Source organism: Besnoitia besnoiti, chromosome V (assembly GCF_002563875.1).
Source record: "Besnoitia besnoiti strain Bb-Ger1 chromosome V, whole genome shotgun sequence".
NCBI lineage: Eukaryota > Apicomplexa > Conoidasida > Eucoccidiorida > Sarcocystidae > Besnoitia > Besnoitia besnoiti.
The window spans coordinates 2,010,916-2,024,593 of record NC_042360.1 but is presented as its reverse complement, the minus strand read 5'-3'; the positions used below and the strand labels follow the sequence as shown (position 1 = coordinate 2,024,593).

Genomic DNA, 13,678 nt, shown 5'->3' with positions numbered 1-13,678 from the left:
AGTTATACATATTCTTATTTATACGCAGAGGAGGCGCGCAGAAGGTCTCCGTGTCTCTGCCTCTCGTCTCGTTTGCGAGTTCAAACCTTAAACTCTAAACGTTCAAGTAGCCGAAGGCGCTGAGCTGCGCGGGCCTCTGGCGAGCCCCGCACAGCCCCGCAGCCTCGCGCTTGCGTTTTTCGCTTCTGTAGAGTTCTTCGCTTCGTGTGCGCGGCCTTTATCCAGCGACGAGGTTAGGGTTTAGAGTTCAGGGTTCAGGTAGGTGGCAAGCGCCCAGAAGCGAAAAGCCGCGCGCATCGTAGGGGCACCGCGGCAAAGAGGAGTTTACTGTAGAGAGTGACAGGAGACGCATAGTTGGTTGCGCTGAGCTTTTTGTAACAGCCTTTTATTCGCAGACTCTATTGATCAGACATTTGCCTACCGAATTTCCATGGCCATCGTATGTGTCGATGTGAATACTGTCAATTCAAGTGCTGCGCAGCGTGCGATATTAATCCACGAATATACATACATGGACCGATACTCCTGCATATATATATGTATATATCTCTTTAAATATACGTGCAGCATTTCTCTGGGCAATTCTGCATGCATGGGGCCATAAAATATATGCTGCATACCACGGGACTGTTGCGCGGAAATGGAAGAGAATCTAAACCCGAAACTCCTCGACAAATTCTTCCAAGAAATAACTCTACCCCGGACGATAAATGTGTTTGACAAGCGCATTTCCTTGGAGTAAATTCTCCGCGAAAGAGCTGCGTGAGGTTCCAGCCGCGTGCTTCTAGACGCAGGCCGAGACCCCGCCGCGCCCAGCTCTGCAGCTTCGCAGTGCGAACGAATTGACCACGCCCCCCTGCTCGAGCTCGTCCAGCAGCTTTGCGGTGCGATTTCATTCCTTTCTCTGAGGGGAGACTTGCCTCTCTTCGTCTCTTCTTTACAGTTTCTTTCGCTCGACATCTCAGAGGCCACGCTCACGGCGGGACGTAGAGCACCCCGAGCGCACCTGCGGAAGAAAAGCAGAGATGAGGCGCGCAGCGAAAAGCGAGTGAGCCCTCTGATGCAAGCACGCAGACACACGCCACTGTAAACGTGTATAGCAGACTTCGGTGACGCTTTGGACGCGCGTTCGTCATGAACTGCCTTTCGGATCAGGGAGCACGAGGCGGCCAGCCCTTTCTCGACTCTCGAACAAGCAGAGTCTCGTCATTGCGTTCTCTCGTCTCACTGAGGAAGTTTCGCTCATCCAGGCTCGCGCGCCAAGCTCTGCAGCAGAGCCGCACAGAGAGGCCGGTGGCCGCTGCGACGCGCGACCAGAGTCGTTCGTCAGCTGGGATGTCTAGACACTCGGAAGCGGCTCCTGCATCTCTCCCCTCTGCGCGTGCTCCGCGCGAGAACGAGCCAGTTTCTGGCGATTCAGAGACACGAGCAGAGCCCAGCCTTTCCCGCTTCGCGTGCGTCACCGCGTCTGAGCAGAGGGAGACGAGATGCTGTGAAGTGGCAGCGCCAACATCGGGTGGTGAAGCCTGCGGCGCGTCTGTGGGCAGGGACTGGATTTTTCTTCGGTTTTCCGGAAGCGGGTTTTCTGCTGAATCTTGGGCAGCGCCTCCGCCGGCCCCAGCGTTCTGCTTCGCGAGTTCTGTCGAGATCAAGTCTACCATCCACAGAGGCAGGAGACAGCTGGGTTCGCTTTCCTCCTCTTCCCTGCCCTGCCGCCTCTCCGGAGTCTCTCGCTCTTCGGCGTCGCCAGCCCCTGCTTCCGCCCCCGACGCATCGCGTTCTGTCTGCCGCGCATCTTCGCCTCCCGCGTCACCTCTTCCGCGGGACGCGCTGCGCTGCTGCGCTTTCTCTCCGTCAGCTTCCGCGTCGCTGCCTCTGGAGGACTCAGGCCGCAGGAGCGTGTGCCACATCAGAAAGAGAGAGCGACGTGCTTGGCCATTGTTCTCCTCTCTGCGCGAAAAGTGCGATACGCGCCCTCCATATCTGTTAATCCCTTCGGCCGGGCTCGCCACCTCAGGGCTTCCAGCCAGCGCGGCGAGTTCTAGCCTTCTTTTTTTCCGCTGCCCTTCATCCGGCTCACTCTGGCATGCCTCGGCTGCGAGTGCCCTCTCGATTTGCTCCGCGAGACTGTTGCCAGTTCCCGTGAGGCTGTGGCCTTTTTCCGCCTTTTCCCCTTCTTCTGCTCCGCCCGCCACCGGTCCTCCGCAGCCTGCCTCTGCGCAACGTCCGCCGGAGGCCGCGGAGGAAACGGCGGCGCGGGGCGAGGGAGGCGAGGCGTCGCGGGGCGGCGCAGCGCGAGAGCCAGGAATCTCCGCTTGTCTCTCTGCACACGCCGCGCCGGCAGCCGCCTGCGAAGAGAGCAGTTCGAACCCGGCTTTCGTCTTCACGAACTCAGAGACGGCGGGCGAGCTGGACGTGCCCGCGGCGGAGAAGGCGCGACTCCGCGCCTGGAAGCCGGGCAAAGAAGAGGAAGACACCGTGGTGTGGCCTGGATGCACCGGAGGAGACGCGAAAGAGGCGAACGCCCTCCTGGGATGAGCAGCGTCGAGCAGAAGGCGCGACCAAGACGACGCAGCGCGACAGGAGGGCGCGAGGGGCGTGGAAAGTCGAGGCACAGCAGAGGGAAGCCAACAACGAGAAGACGCGCGAGCGTCAGCTGAAGGACAAGCCGACGGAGGCAGAGATAACCCGAGAGGCGATGGAAACATCGAGGCTCCTTGAGGCGGGGTGGAGGCTAGAGCAGGCCACAGCGAGCCTGGAGCGCCGGCTCCAGGCCAGGGAGCGAGCGAAGAGAGAGGCAACCCGGGGACGGAGAGAGTTGGTCGCGAGACTGTCGAAGAAGCGACCTGCGGAGCTGCAAACAAAGGCCTCGACGGGGACGCCAGCGATGAGGCCGGATGAGCAGGCGAATGAGAGGAAGGAAGCGCGAACGCGTAGGGAGAACAAAACGCGAAGGCAGAGGAGAGGGACGAACTGGGGGGAGAGGGGTGTGGAAGCTGACAAAGCGAAGTGGCGCTGGAGACTGCAGAGGGCAGAAAGGCAGCCTGGAGAGAGGAGAGGCAGAAAGATGGCGGAGACGAAGGACTCGGCGAGGATGAGGGGAGAAGACCGCTCAACGGCCAGCGATTGACACTCGGGCGGCATGCGCCGCCTGCGTCGAAAGCATGAGAAGAAATCGCTGGGTGCTGAAGAGAGGCAAGCCGCGATGCACTCGCCAGCGAGGCAAGCGCCTCTGTGCTCTCCATTTTGCCTGCAGACGAGCTGCGGGGAAGGAGGAGGGCCTTCGGTCCGAAGCAACGAATAAATGCAAGAGAACCCGCGAGGTGCGTGCAGAGAGACGGCACTAACGGCCGAGAAAAGGGAGCGATGTAGTGCGAGAAAGAAGGCGAAAACACGTCGCCACAAGGCAACGAAACATAGGAAACAGAAGAGAGGCATGCACAGAGAAGGATGAAAGGGGAAAAGGTTTCGACGGCGCGTGCAGCAATGTGCTAAACCTTTCAGCGTCGGCGTAGAAAGATTGTCCGCGCCTCCCTGTGAACAGCGCTAAACGGAAAACAGTGACAGAAATTCTAGGACTTCTGCCTGTGTCTGCAGGTTCCAAGGACCCTTGTACGCCTTGCCCACATGTTTTCTTTGTTCTGGCTGTGGTGAGTCCCGCCGTAGTCAACTCGAGCGTTTCTCGTCTAGACTCGTGCGAGTTCGCAATCTGGTGCATGCTGCAAATACATGGAAAACACCAGCTATCCAGAAAGCGAGGAGTAGGATCATGACTTGCGTTCTCAATTCGAGTCCTGCTTGGCCAGCTCTCAAGCGTTTCTTCATACGCAGTACGACCCCTCTTGTCAGAAAGGTTCAGAACGCCCATACGCCCGAGAGAGGGCCGGAAGAGCGAATAGAGAAACAAGTAGACGGGCTTATTTTTACCCCAGCGGCAGCAAGGGAAGATTTCAAAGCTCAGGCGAACGTTTTGGCTTTCTTTTCCAATCAAAAAGTCCTTTCAAGCTTCGGCAATGACAAGACAAACGGCGCGCGCGATCGGGCGTTGCAGCGCTCCCGGCTCAGCCGCCGATACCGCACACGAGAGCTCTCATGAAACAAAACTCCCAGGCTAGAAAATCGGGCACGAGACTCTTTGCCCCAGGACAGGAAGTACAAGTGCTGTCGAACCCTAAACCTTAAACTTCTCGTGGACTGCCGGGACGGCTTACATTTTTCTCACGAGGCGCGTTGCCTCCACCGCGGTGCGGCCCTCTCTGCCCGCCTCGCCCGTGCTCAAGGTGCAGGGCGGTCGCGGACGGAGAAAACGAGTCGCGAACAGAGGAGTGCTTCCTTCTAGTTAAGGAAAACACAGGGAGTGCATTTCTAGCACCACACCAAGGGCACACCTCATCGCGTGTCGGAGACAAAACGTTCCCGAAAGAGGGCATTGCAGGAGGCGCTACGGTACACACAGCGGGAGAGCAGAGACACGGAAAAAGTCACCCCCGCCCTGTAGACGAGAAACGAAGGCACTGGGGAAAACCAAGGGGACTTGCCCGGAGGAAGAACCAACAACCAGCTTACTGATATCCGCGGAGAGCACATGCGCGCGGCATTTGGCAGGCGCGTCTGGAAATTTGCCCAGCAAGTTCCTCGGCAACGGCTGGTTGACTCAGTCTAGATGTGTAGGCAAACGGGAGACCGGTCAAGCCATGTCAATGAAGCGGGCCGGGAGCATTCAATTGCTTGTCGATGATTGAATCGACTATGTTCGTATGTTTAGCATCGATCGCCGCTGACCAAGGGATGCGCAGGCAGTACAGTAGAACTGTAATCCACAGTTGTTCGGATTTTTCTGGCATGTGGGCTCGTTTAACTGTGTGTTAACTAGTGAGGGCGCCTCTCCTTGGTGAACAGAACCGGAGCGGAAGCTCTGGCGGCGCCTGGTGCCGCAGTTCCAAGGAGACCGTTTTGGAGACAGAGTCGCCGCGTTAGGCATGTGTGCAGTGCACCGGTCCTTATCCTGGCGTGTAGGCATAAGGTCTGTTAGCAGTGGACATAGCCGAAGCAGTGTAGAGGAAATCAGCAACCCAGGGAAATCCAGTCTAAGCAGAACTTATTGCTACAAGGTTTTACCCAACGAGACAAAGCTCGCATGAGAAACGCGAGTCGGACAACTGTTCACCAGTTTAGGTGACGGTGACGCAGTCACGACACGAGGGGCGCCCTGCGGACGACGAAATCCACCACTCCGCGACATGGAAAAGCACGATTCCGCGTAGACCCAATTATGTGCATGTAGGCAAATATATGTATAGACATTAAAATGGAGACATAGTTTTAGGAGCGCAGGCCAAGGCGGCTCTTGAGCGCTAGCAATTATGCTTATCACGTCGTAATAGAAACTAAAAATTTGCTGATTTGCCTTTCCACGCGTGTAAAGAGACAGCGTGACGCACTGACGCCGCCGCTGCGGAAAACGCGACAGAGGGCAAGCTCGCCACGCTGTTAGAAAACTCCGCAGGCAACCGCCGCAGGGTTTCGCGCATCGCTTCCCTCCTTTCCAGCGAAACTTCGTGCTCGCCTCTTCCTCAGAGCAAGAGGGGTAGCATATATCTACTCATCTGTCGATCAGTCGGTCTCTCTCTATGTCTACGCGGAAAGATGTCTATGCGAAGGCAAAAGGACTATGTTTGTTATGTGACGTGTGCCTTCAAAGACAAGATTGTCTGGCAAAATCTGCGCCGGCGTGTCTTTATCGACTTGAAAGCATGCACGTCTTGATGTGCACGCCTCACTGACGCGGCGTGTCAAGAGGCCTAAAACGTCATCTCAGAGAGTTGTGCAGTCTCTGTACAGAGATATGCAAGCGTTTACGAAATTTCTCTTGCAAAAGAGAGTCTGTGCCGCGTCGCAGCACCTCGTTTTCCGCGCGCTAGTTTTCGTCGCTTCGCGGAGCGCCTACGCCCTATTCAGTGCCTGCCCGCCTGTTTCTCCGCGTCTAACGGGACTCGCCCTGGTTGCTCTGTTTCGGTTCGCTGTTTGCTGGAGCTCCTACATAGAGGGAGAGGCAAAAACAAATCCACTCGGCACGGAAACAACAACGCTATTTAGCTTCGTCTACCTATTAGCCTGAAGTATATAAAGGAATTTAACTAAAGCTTTAGTAGAAGAAATAAACAATATAATATAAAAGTTCTGTTCTCTCGAATAACGTGTGCCCGAATCGCGGAAAATGCAATCAAGAAATCGAAACAAAAAGGGAGAGAAGAAAGAACGGGCGGGTACACAAGGTGAAGCAGCAAAACTGTCTTCCAACCTGCACGCCACCAATATAACCGCCAGAGCCCATATACGGGCAAGCAAGGCGCATCATGCTCAAGTTGCCTCACGGACATGAGGGAGCATAGTTCGTGCTACATATCTTGTATACTGGATATATATATTATATATAGCTTGTAACTTTGTATATTCATCCATCTGCCTGACATGCATTGACGTCCTCAGCGGCAGGGCCAACTGGCTTACCTGAGGCGGAAGACTCTCTTTTCTCTTGCTGCTCGTGAAGGCGCTTCTGCGTCTCTCGTACGTACAGCTTCTCCTGTGGTGCAAAACCGCAAAACGCACATTTCGTCTTTTCGTTAAACACCTAGCGAGCCGTTGTTGTCGATGCAAATGCTTTCCGTGCATGGAAAACCGCAAAGCCGCGATTCCATTCGTCCAACAGTGCGCACGCATGTGGCTACGATACGCGCCGACGCCAATACGTGTGGAGACACATGCGTTTGTCTTTGCCTTCATAGACTACCAGACTCATTTCTGCTTCTGTTTGCACAATTAGAAAGACGCTGCGCGCATGACTCTCTCGCATCTAGGGTAAGCAGAGGCCCCGAAGCTCGCAGCCTCACATGGAAAGCGATTTTCGCCGCCTGCAGGTGGTCGCGCAGCTGCAAGTACATCAGGTTCTGCGGCGCGCCTCTGAGCTCGTAGTCTTCGTCGAGTTTTTTATTCAGCATCGCGATTTTCTCGTCCAGCAAACGCAGCTTCTCCGCCTCTGGGAAATGCAGACACTCACAAAAGGAGAGACATTCGTCGCTTCGACGGCAAACAAAAAAGACAGGGCGACCCGAAGCGCGCCCAGTCCAGCGGCACGGAGAGCAGATATGAAGGACAATAGAAGCGGAGGAACTCAGAAGGAACCAAAGTCGCAGAGGCGAATCTATCTGCGCCAGAGACACCACAACGGTGAACAGGACGTATGGATGCCCCCAACACACGCGGGAGGCACACAGGCTGTATATATGGATATACTATATATGATACATATAATACTAAACAGTCATATCCACGTATTGATGGGACGTCGGGACCCTGGAACTGGATTCAAAAAGACACAGCTCGCCACACGCGCTTAAGAAGAACTATCCGCGCGAGAAATCTGGAGCAACCGCGACGAGGTGTACGGGCAGAGGTGTGCGGAACTGCACACGCAGGCCTAAGCGACAAGAAAGTTGCGAGGAGCATTAGATGGATCTCAACATCGACGCGGAGACTGGAACTGCGTCCCGCTGACCTGTAAATCCTGCATAAGTCAGCACAGCCCGCTGGCGCTCGGTGAGAAGCCGCGCGCTCTGACTCTTTGCCGCACCGCCCCCCTCCTCCTCGTACTCGGGGCCGTCCTCGGGAAGCACCGCGAACGAGTCCTCCATGATGTGTCTGGAAATAAATGTCGCAGGCGAGTTGGGGAAAAAGAGACAGCCGTGCGTGGACATGCTCGCGGCCCCCCCCTTCACGTGTAAAACACGAAAAGCAGGCATACATATCTTCATAGAATCAATACCTCCATCTAGATAGACGAATATTTTTTTCCAGTATACCAAGCACAGATGCAGATGCTTGTTATATTGCGAGTCGACACACGTGCTGAGTATATATGCATCTACACATGTGAAGCTGTCGCGATTTTCAGCCTATCAAAAACGCCGAAGAAGGTCCGCAGGACCAACGACGCCGGCCGCGGCGCGCGACGTACCGGAATACGTTGTCTGTGCCAGTAATTTTCTTCTTGATTGACTTGACTTTCTCGTCATTGAAACCTGAAACAACCAGTCATGACACCGCGTCACGCATGAAAATATCTTAAACCTAAACCCCCCCCCCCCCCCGTCCCCCCTATCCGCATTCGGATTCTGACGGGCCAGATTTTCTGAGGCGCTGCCGATGACGTGGGAGATGATTTCGACGTTCCGAGACGCAGATGCCATAATTTCGTTAGTCGCGTTCTATGCTTGACTTTGTCGTGCTCCACAAGCAACCTCGTCGGACGTGCGCGCTCTTGGTAGAGGAGAAAAATCCTCCTTTCGAGTGTATGTGGACATTAATTTCTGTGTTGGGCAACCTGTGGGATTGCCCGTGTTTACACCTACCGAGTTGAGCGAGGAGATCGGGGACCGAGATGTTGCGCGAGGGCATGTTTTCGAAGGCATTTTCCTTCAGCTTCGCCATCTCTGTTGCGAGAATCTCTTCCTCGTCTTCGCCAGTCTCGCATGCGCGAGCCTGCGCCACTGCCGCGATGCCCTTCGCAGCCTCCTCTTGTTCTTGCATGAAATCAGAAGAGTCCTGAAGGAAGCAAACATATAAATGCCACGAACAACGTAAAACGCCATCGAGTTCCTACATGAATCGAGATCTACGGCTCCATATCAGCGTGAAAAGGTCTACCCCCCTATGCAGACAAACACGTAGCGGTTGAACGGAAAGAGGCACAAGCCGGAGAAGTTCGAACGAAGACAGAAAACGCGACATGAACCGAAACAAAAACTCAGAGTGAGGCCGATTTCCACCGCCAGATCCCACAGGAGGCGCCTGTATTCACTTATTTACCTACTTACCTATCTATCTACATGTGTGTCGGTACGCATGCTTGTGTATAAATCTATGATTCGACCCCATTAACTCATGCATGCACTTGCGTCACTTAGGCCGCCAAAGCCTGATCCAGTCAACAGAGCCCCCAGCTGGAGGAAGCTCCGATGGCAGATGAGGAATGCCACGATTCCATGCGAGAGCAAGGCAAGAACTCGCTTTCTCACCTGAAGTTTCTTGAGCCAGAGGATGTGGGCGATCTTTCGCCGCGACACGCGGGCCGTCTGGAGGGACTGGGTGACTGAGGCAGAAAGAAAACCGAGAAGCAACTAACCGTGTGAATCGACTGAACGCCAATTCTCCATGTCAACTAAACGCGTACACACGAATATACTGTCCATCGTCAGCATCGGCCTACAAAGATCTACATGGCCCCAATATACGCTCAGAAAGTCAAATATATATATATATATACTATATATATATATATATATATATACGTGTAGCATGTCGCGTCTACGCTACACACAGGCACAGTCAACAAGTGGATGTCACCTTCAAGTAGGCCCTGGGGAGGCGCGACGGTTCAAAGCTCTTGTTCGTACCTTTCTTCTCGATGCGAATGCGGTCCTTTAAGACGGCCTTCCTCTTCTTGTCGTCGTACATCCGCTGCAGCTGCTCCTCTCGCCGCATTCGGCGTTCTGAGGCAAACACAGCAAGTGGAAAAATGGGAGATGCAGGGTGTTTTGAAAGCCTGGAAAACGGAGGGCCAAACAAAGTTCAGAGACGATGTCATTCTCTCACAGTGCGGTGCTTGCAGGATGACTTGACGGTGCAAGCGACGACTCACACCGTACTGCAGCAAGTCCCGCCCGTAGAGCCCTTCCCTTCGCTTCTGAATCTCACCTCGTTTCTCCTGGAGATACAGCTGGAGCTGCTTCTGGCGCTCTTCTTCAGTGACCTCAGCGAGTCTCTGAAGATACTGCGCCCGGTAAATCTTGCGAATCTCTCGCATCTGTGAAGCACACCGAAGCCAGTCAGACAGCGCGACCGCCAGTCTCCTTTCCTCAGCGCGAGTATATCGTTGCCATACATCCACACACATATATATGTAAATATGTACGAATTCGTGAATGCGTAGACGACAGGAGCAAGGCTGAAGAATCGGTCACGCAAAGTATGCCGCCGCTGTCCATCGTCGTCAGCTGCCGCGCGGTGCGCCCCGGGTCAACTTCCTCGCGTCTCGCAAGTTTGTGCGTGCTCAAGCTGCCTATTTACGCGCACGTGGAATACATCTACGCATACAGGAATGTATGAGCAGACTTGGGACGACGAGGGGCACATCTGTCCGGCGGATGTCTCTTTCCGCAGACGACCTTGCCATAGCCCACACCCAGATCCCCATACGAGAAGCGCCAGAAGCTCTTTCATCGACAGTCGCGCGAGTGCGATGCAAACTGCGCTCGACGAAGAGGCCGCTGTGCGGAAGAAATCAGAGTGAGGACGCAAACGAAGCTTGTCAGTACCTGGCGTTCCCACATGAAGAGCTCCGTCTGGTAGGGCGTGAGGCCTCTCTGCAAAAAAATGAAACAAGCGATGCCAGCCCCATGCAAGCAGAGCCTAGAGAGCGTTCTCCTCTGTTTGTGCGCGGGCTGCGCCGCCGGCCGTGCTCGCCTCTCAGCAGCAGACCAACCGCCGCGAGAGGCGCGTCATTGTCGGGACTCTAGACTGGATTTGTGGGAAGTCACCATTTCTTGGAGGGCTACGACGCGCGACTGAATTCTAGCGAAAGCGTGGATTTTGCCTGGTGTCTCAGGGCCACACAAGCGCCGCACAGATATGTCGAGAGATGTCGAATGCCACACCCAGAAAGATCCAAGTCACGGAATCACTTCCGCACGCTCCCTCTCGCGGAGCCTCGCCGCCAATCAGCGCGAAGACTCACCTGCATTTTCGCAGCCTTCTGCTGCTCAATGGCTGCGGGCCCCAAGAGAAAGTGGAGGCGCCGCGCCAGGACTTCGGATGACACTGTCGGCACGCCGCGGACGGACTCGAGGTGCTTCTTCCGCGGAGGCAGAGGAACGGGAATCAGCCTGCAAGAAAGTTGACACAGAATCCACGCACGCGAAGGCTTCCAACTCCCGTCGGAGCGGCCTCGCGCCCCCGAGGGCTCCTCGCGCACAGAAAGGGCGAGGATGGCGGCGCACCACGCCTCTCGAGAGACGCCAAGGGAATCAGACAACGGAAAAAGTGCGACGCAGAATGGCCTGCAACCCGTGCCATCTGCCAGATGGCCCTTCTGAGCAGACGGGCAGAGCGATGGAGTAACACATGAAACGTGGAGACGCTTAAACATAAAATGCAAGGCAAGTCTGCGTCACCGCATGGAAGCAAGCCGAAGAGGGGCGAGGCCGGCGAGACGAGAGAAGTAAAGAGAAGGAAACAGCTGAAGTGCAGCTCCAGGAAATGCAGGTTTTCGCTCCGATGCTCCGGTACCCGACCTTGGCCCGTGTCCTCAATTTTAGTTATACGCACCAAACATGAAGGGCCCTAAAACATTTACTGCAAAAGCAACAGAAATTCATGTAAAACGCGTTCATCCGGGAGATGAAGTGGAGTTATTTTGCCACGCCCCAAGGCTGCGTGCCGTCCGCGGAGACCCTCTGCGGCACCTGCTTCCTTCCGAGATGCGCCTCCCGAATCGCAAAGAACGCTGTTTCAAGTATTGAAACTCTTCCTCTACAATACTAGAGAGACGATTGACGAATGAACGAGTGGAAACGACTTTTGACTGGAAACGCACCTCGGAGGCGGGACAAGGGAGAACGCCCGAGCCTTCTCTCGCAGGCGAACTGCCGTCTTGACGAGGTTCGCGAAGGCTCCAGTTTTGCTCCGCGGGTGCTCGCGGAGCTCTGCGCGCTTGAAGCGGCCTGGCGGGCGCAGAAAACGCGCGGCGACCAGGGCCGCGCGCGGCACAGACGGATAGGGAAGAGGCGAGGCGGGCATCTTCTGGAGGTCAGCTGGCCTAAAGAGGCGCGCGTCTCGGCGGCTCGCGTGCGCGGGGCCTTAAAGTCCGCCTTCGAGCCCGCGGCAAGAAACTCCAGTCGCTCTGGCACGCAGGAGAGGGGGTAGGGGCGGGGGCGGGAGGAATCGAAGCCCCGGCGAGGCGCCGAAGGGACAGACGGCGGCTGTCGTCCGCGTCTGCAGGGGAGGCGGAAACGGCGTGGTGAGGGACACGAGTGCGCGTGGTCAGGAGGAAGGGCTCGGAACCGGACTCAGGGGTGTTGAGAACGCCAAGCCTGCAGCCGCTCCCTGAAGATGCAGAGAGCCCGTTTCGCGGCGATTAGGAGTGAACGCACAGCAGCGGGAGGGCGAGGAACAGACTCGAAAGACGCAGTGAGTGAGGCAAAAAGGAGCCGGGGAGGCACGGCGTGAGAATCGTTGGAACTACGGACAGCGGAGCGCAGGCGCAAGAGGCCGCAAGAAAAAACGAGCAAACGAGTGCTGCGAAAGGGAGACCGAATCGCCTCTGCCGGCACGTCGCAGTGCAGGACGATACAGACTTTGCAAGAGGACGGAGAGAGGCGGCAGTTTTTGTGGTAGCATTTTCGAGGGGCTGACGGCGTGGAAAACTGAACGATCTGTGCACAGTTGTTTCAAAGTGAGACAATCAAGCAGACCGGCGCGGGGCAGGGGAACGGACAGCTGCTGCGAAGTGCTTGCGTAGTGCCGCCGGACGAGAGTTGTGCAAGCCGGCCCTGTGGAACGGGAAACTCAGCCTGGGGCGCGGCGTGCGACGCCCCAAGAGCGGGTCTTCGCCTCGAACGCCGTCTTGCTGGACAGGTCCGACGCCTCACGGATCTTCCCACGAGTTCGCAGGTACCGTACAGCGTCTGTGTAAGACCTGTGGGGCCTGACGATATATACTCAGGGCCCGGAGTCGTCGCCAGCCATCAGCCTTCCTCGGGTACAAAGCAATCTGCGTCAGGAGAGGAACATGCGAGTTCCGCGGAGAAAGAGGGAAAGTGAGGCATGCCGCATCATCACAAATGGCATGACCACTTTAGAAGCTGTGGATCTTTGACACGATGCAGAGAGAGAGCCATGCTCACGGCAGGTGGGCGCCAGTAAATCTCGTCTGCGCGAGGAGACGGCCCGTACGAGCGGAGTCCCCCAGCGCAGGGAATGTGAGATGGAAGACGAAAAAGAGGAGATCTGGTCAGAAATGGGACTGTCACTTCTTCGTGTGACGCCCCTGGCTAGCGAGGCAATATTTTGGAAAACAACGTGTGAGCAGTAGCGGCAGAGTTCCGCGAGACGTCTTCTGCGAGACTACATCTGGCACATGCACAAATCAAGCATGCATGCAAAAGCGCAGCTTGGAGTTTGCATGAGTAGAAATTGCGGTTGATAGGTGAACGTCTCATATTATTTCCTCTAACCTTTGAAAACTGTCTCCTTTACTCAAAAATTTGCCCTCCTCATGCAGACAGCTCGCATCGATGAGGGACGCTCCCATTATTCTCAGGAACAAGGCGGCTCTCCGCCAACCACGTAGAGTTTGAACGGAAATAGCGGGCGAAACATGCACACATCCATACAGAGGAAGGAAAACAGCATGTTTCATGACCAATGTTCAGCACTGACTTTATTCCCGTTGTAGTATCGTCCTTCCCATGCGGAGAGAAGTCCGCGGAGCTCCTAATACTGTGGCGGGTCGCTGGCACATTCTTAGGTCTAGTTAGCCGAGCATCCCACCCCACCCTAGAGTCCCGGTAAGAGGAATATACTTGTGGAAGCCTGCACCGTCGTGGAATAAAGTATATGCCTT

General features: G+C 55.6%; 2 protein-coding genes across 2 annotated transcripts; both read right to left on the bottom strand.

The window, feature by feature from the left end:
* Positions 1–1,151: 1,151 nt before the first annotated feature.
* BESB_061090 (uncharacterized protein) lies at positions 1,152–3,245 on the bottom strand (the record flags this gene model as incomplete). The annotated part of the gene is made up of 1 exon (XM_029364523.1): positions 1,152–3,245. One exon carries the CDS (start codon positions 3,243–3,245, stop codon positions 1,152–1,154), a length of 2,094 nt encoding a protein of 697 aa, XP_029219231.1.
* Positions 3,246–6,454: 3,209 nt separating this feature from the next.
* Positions 6,455–11,853, bottom strand: BESB_061080 (uncharacterized protein; the record flags this gene model as incomplete). Its single annotated transcript, XM_029364522.1, has 11 exons — positions 6,455–6,583; positions 6,891–7,036; positions 7,556–7,698; positions 8,015–8,078; positions 8,409–8,601; positions 9,075–9,148; positions 9,453–9,548; positions 9,754–9,862; positions 10,374–10,421; positions 10,793–10,940; positions 11,651–11,853. 11 exons carry the CDS (start codon positions 11,851–11,853, stop codon positions 6,455–6,457), a joined length of 1,353 nt encoding a protein of 450 aa, XP_029219230.1.
* Positions 11,854–13,678: the final 1,825 nt, after the last annotated feature.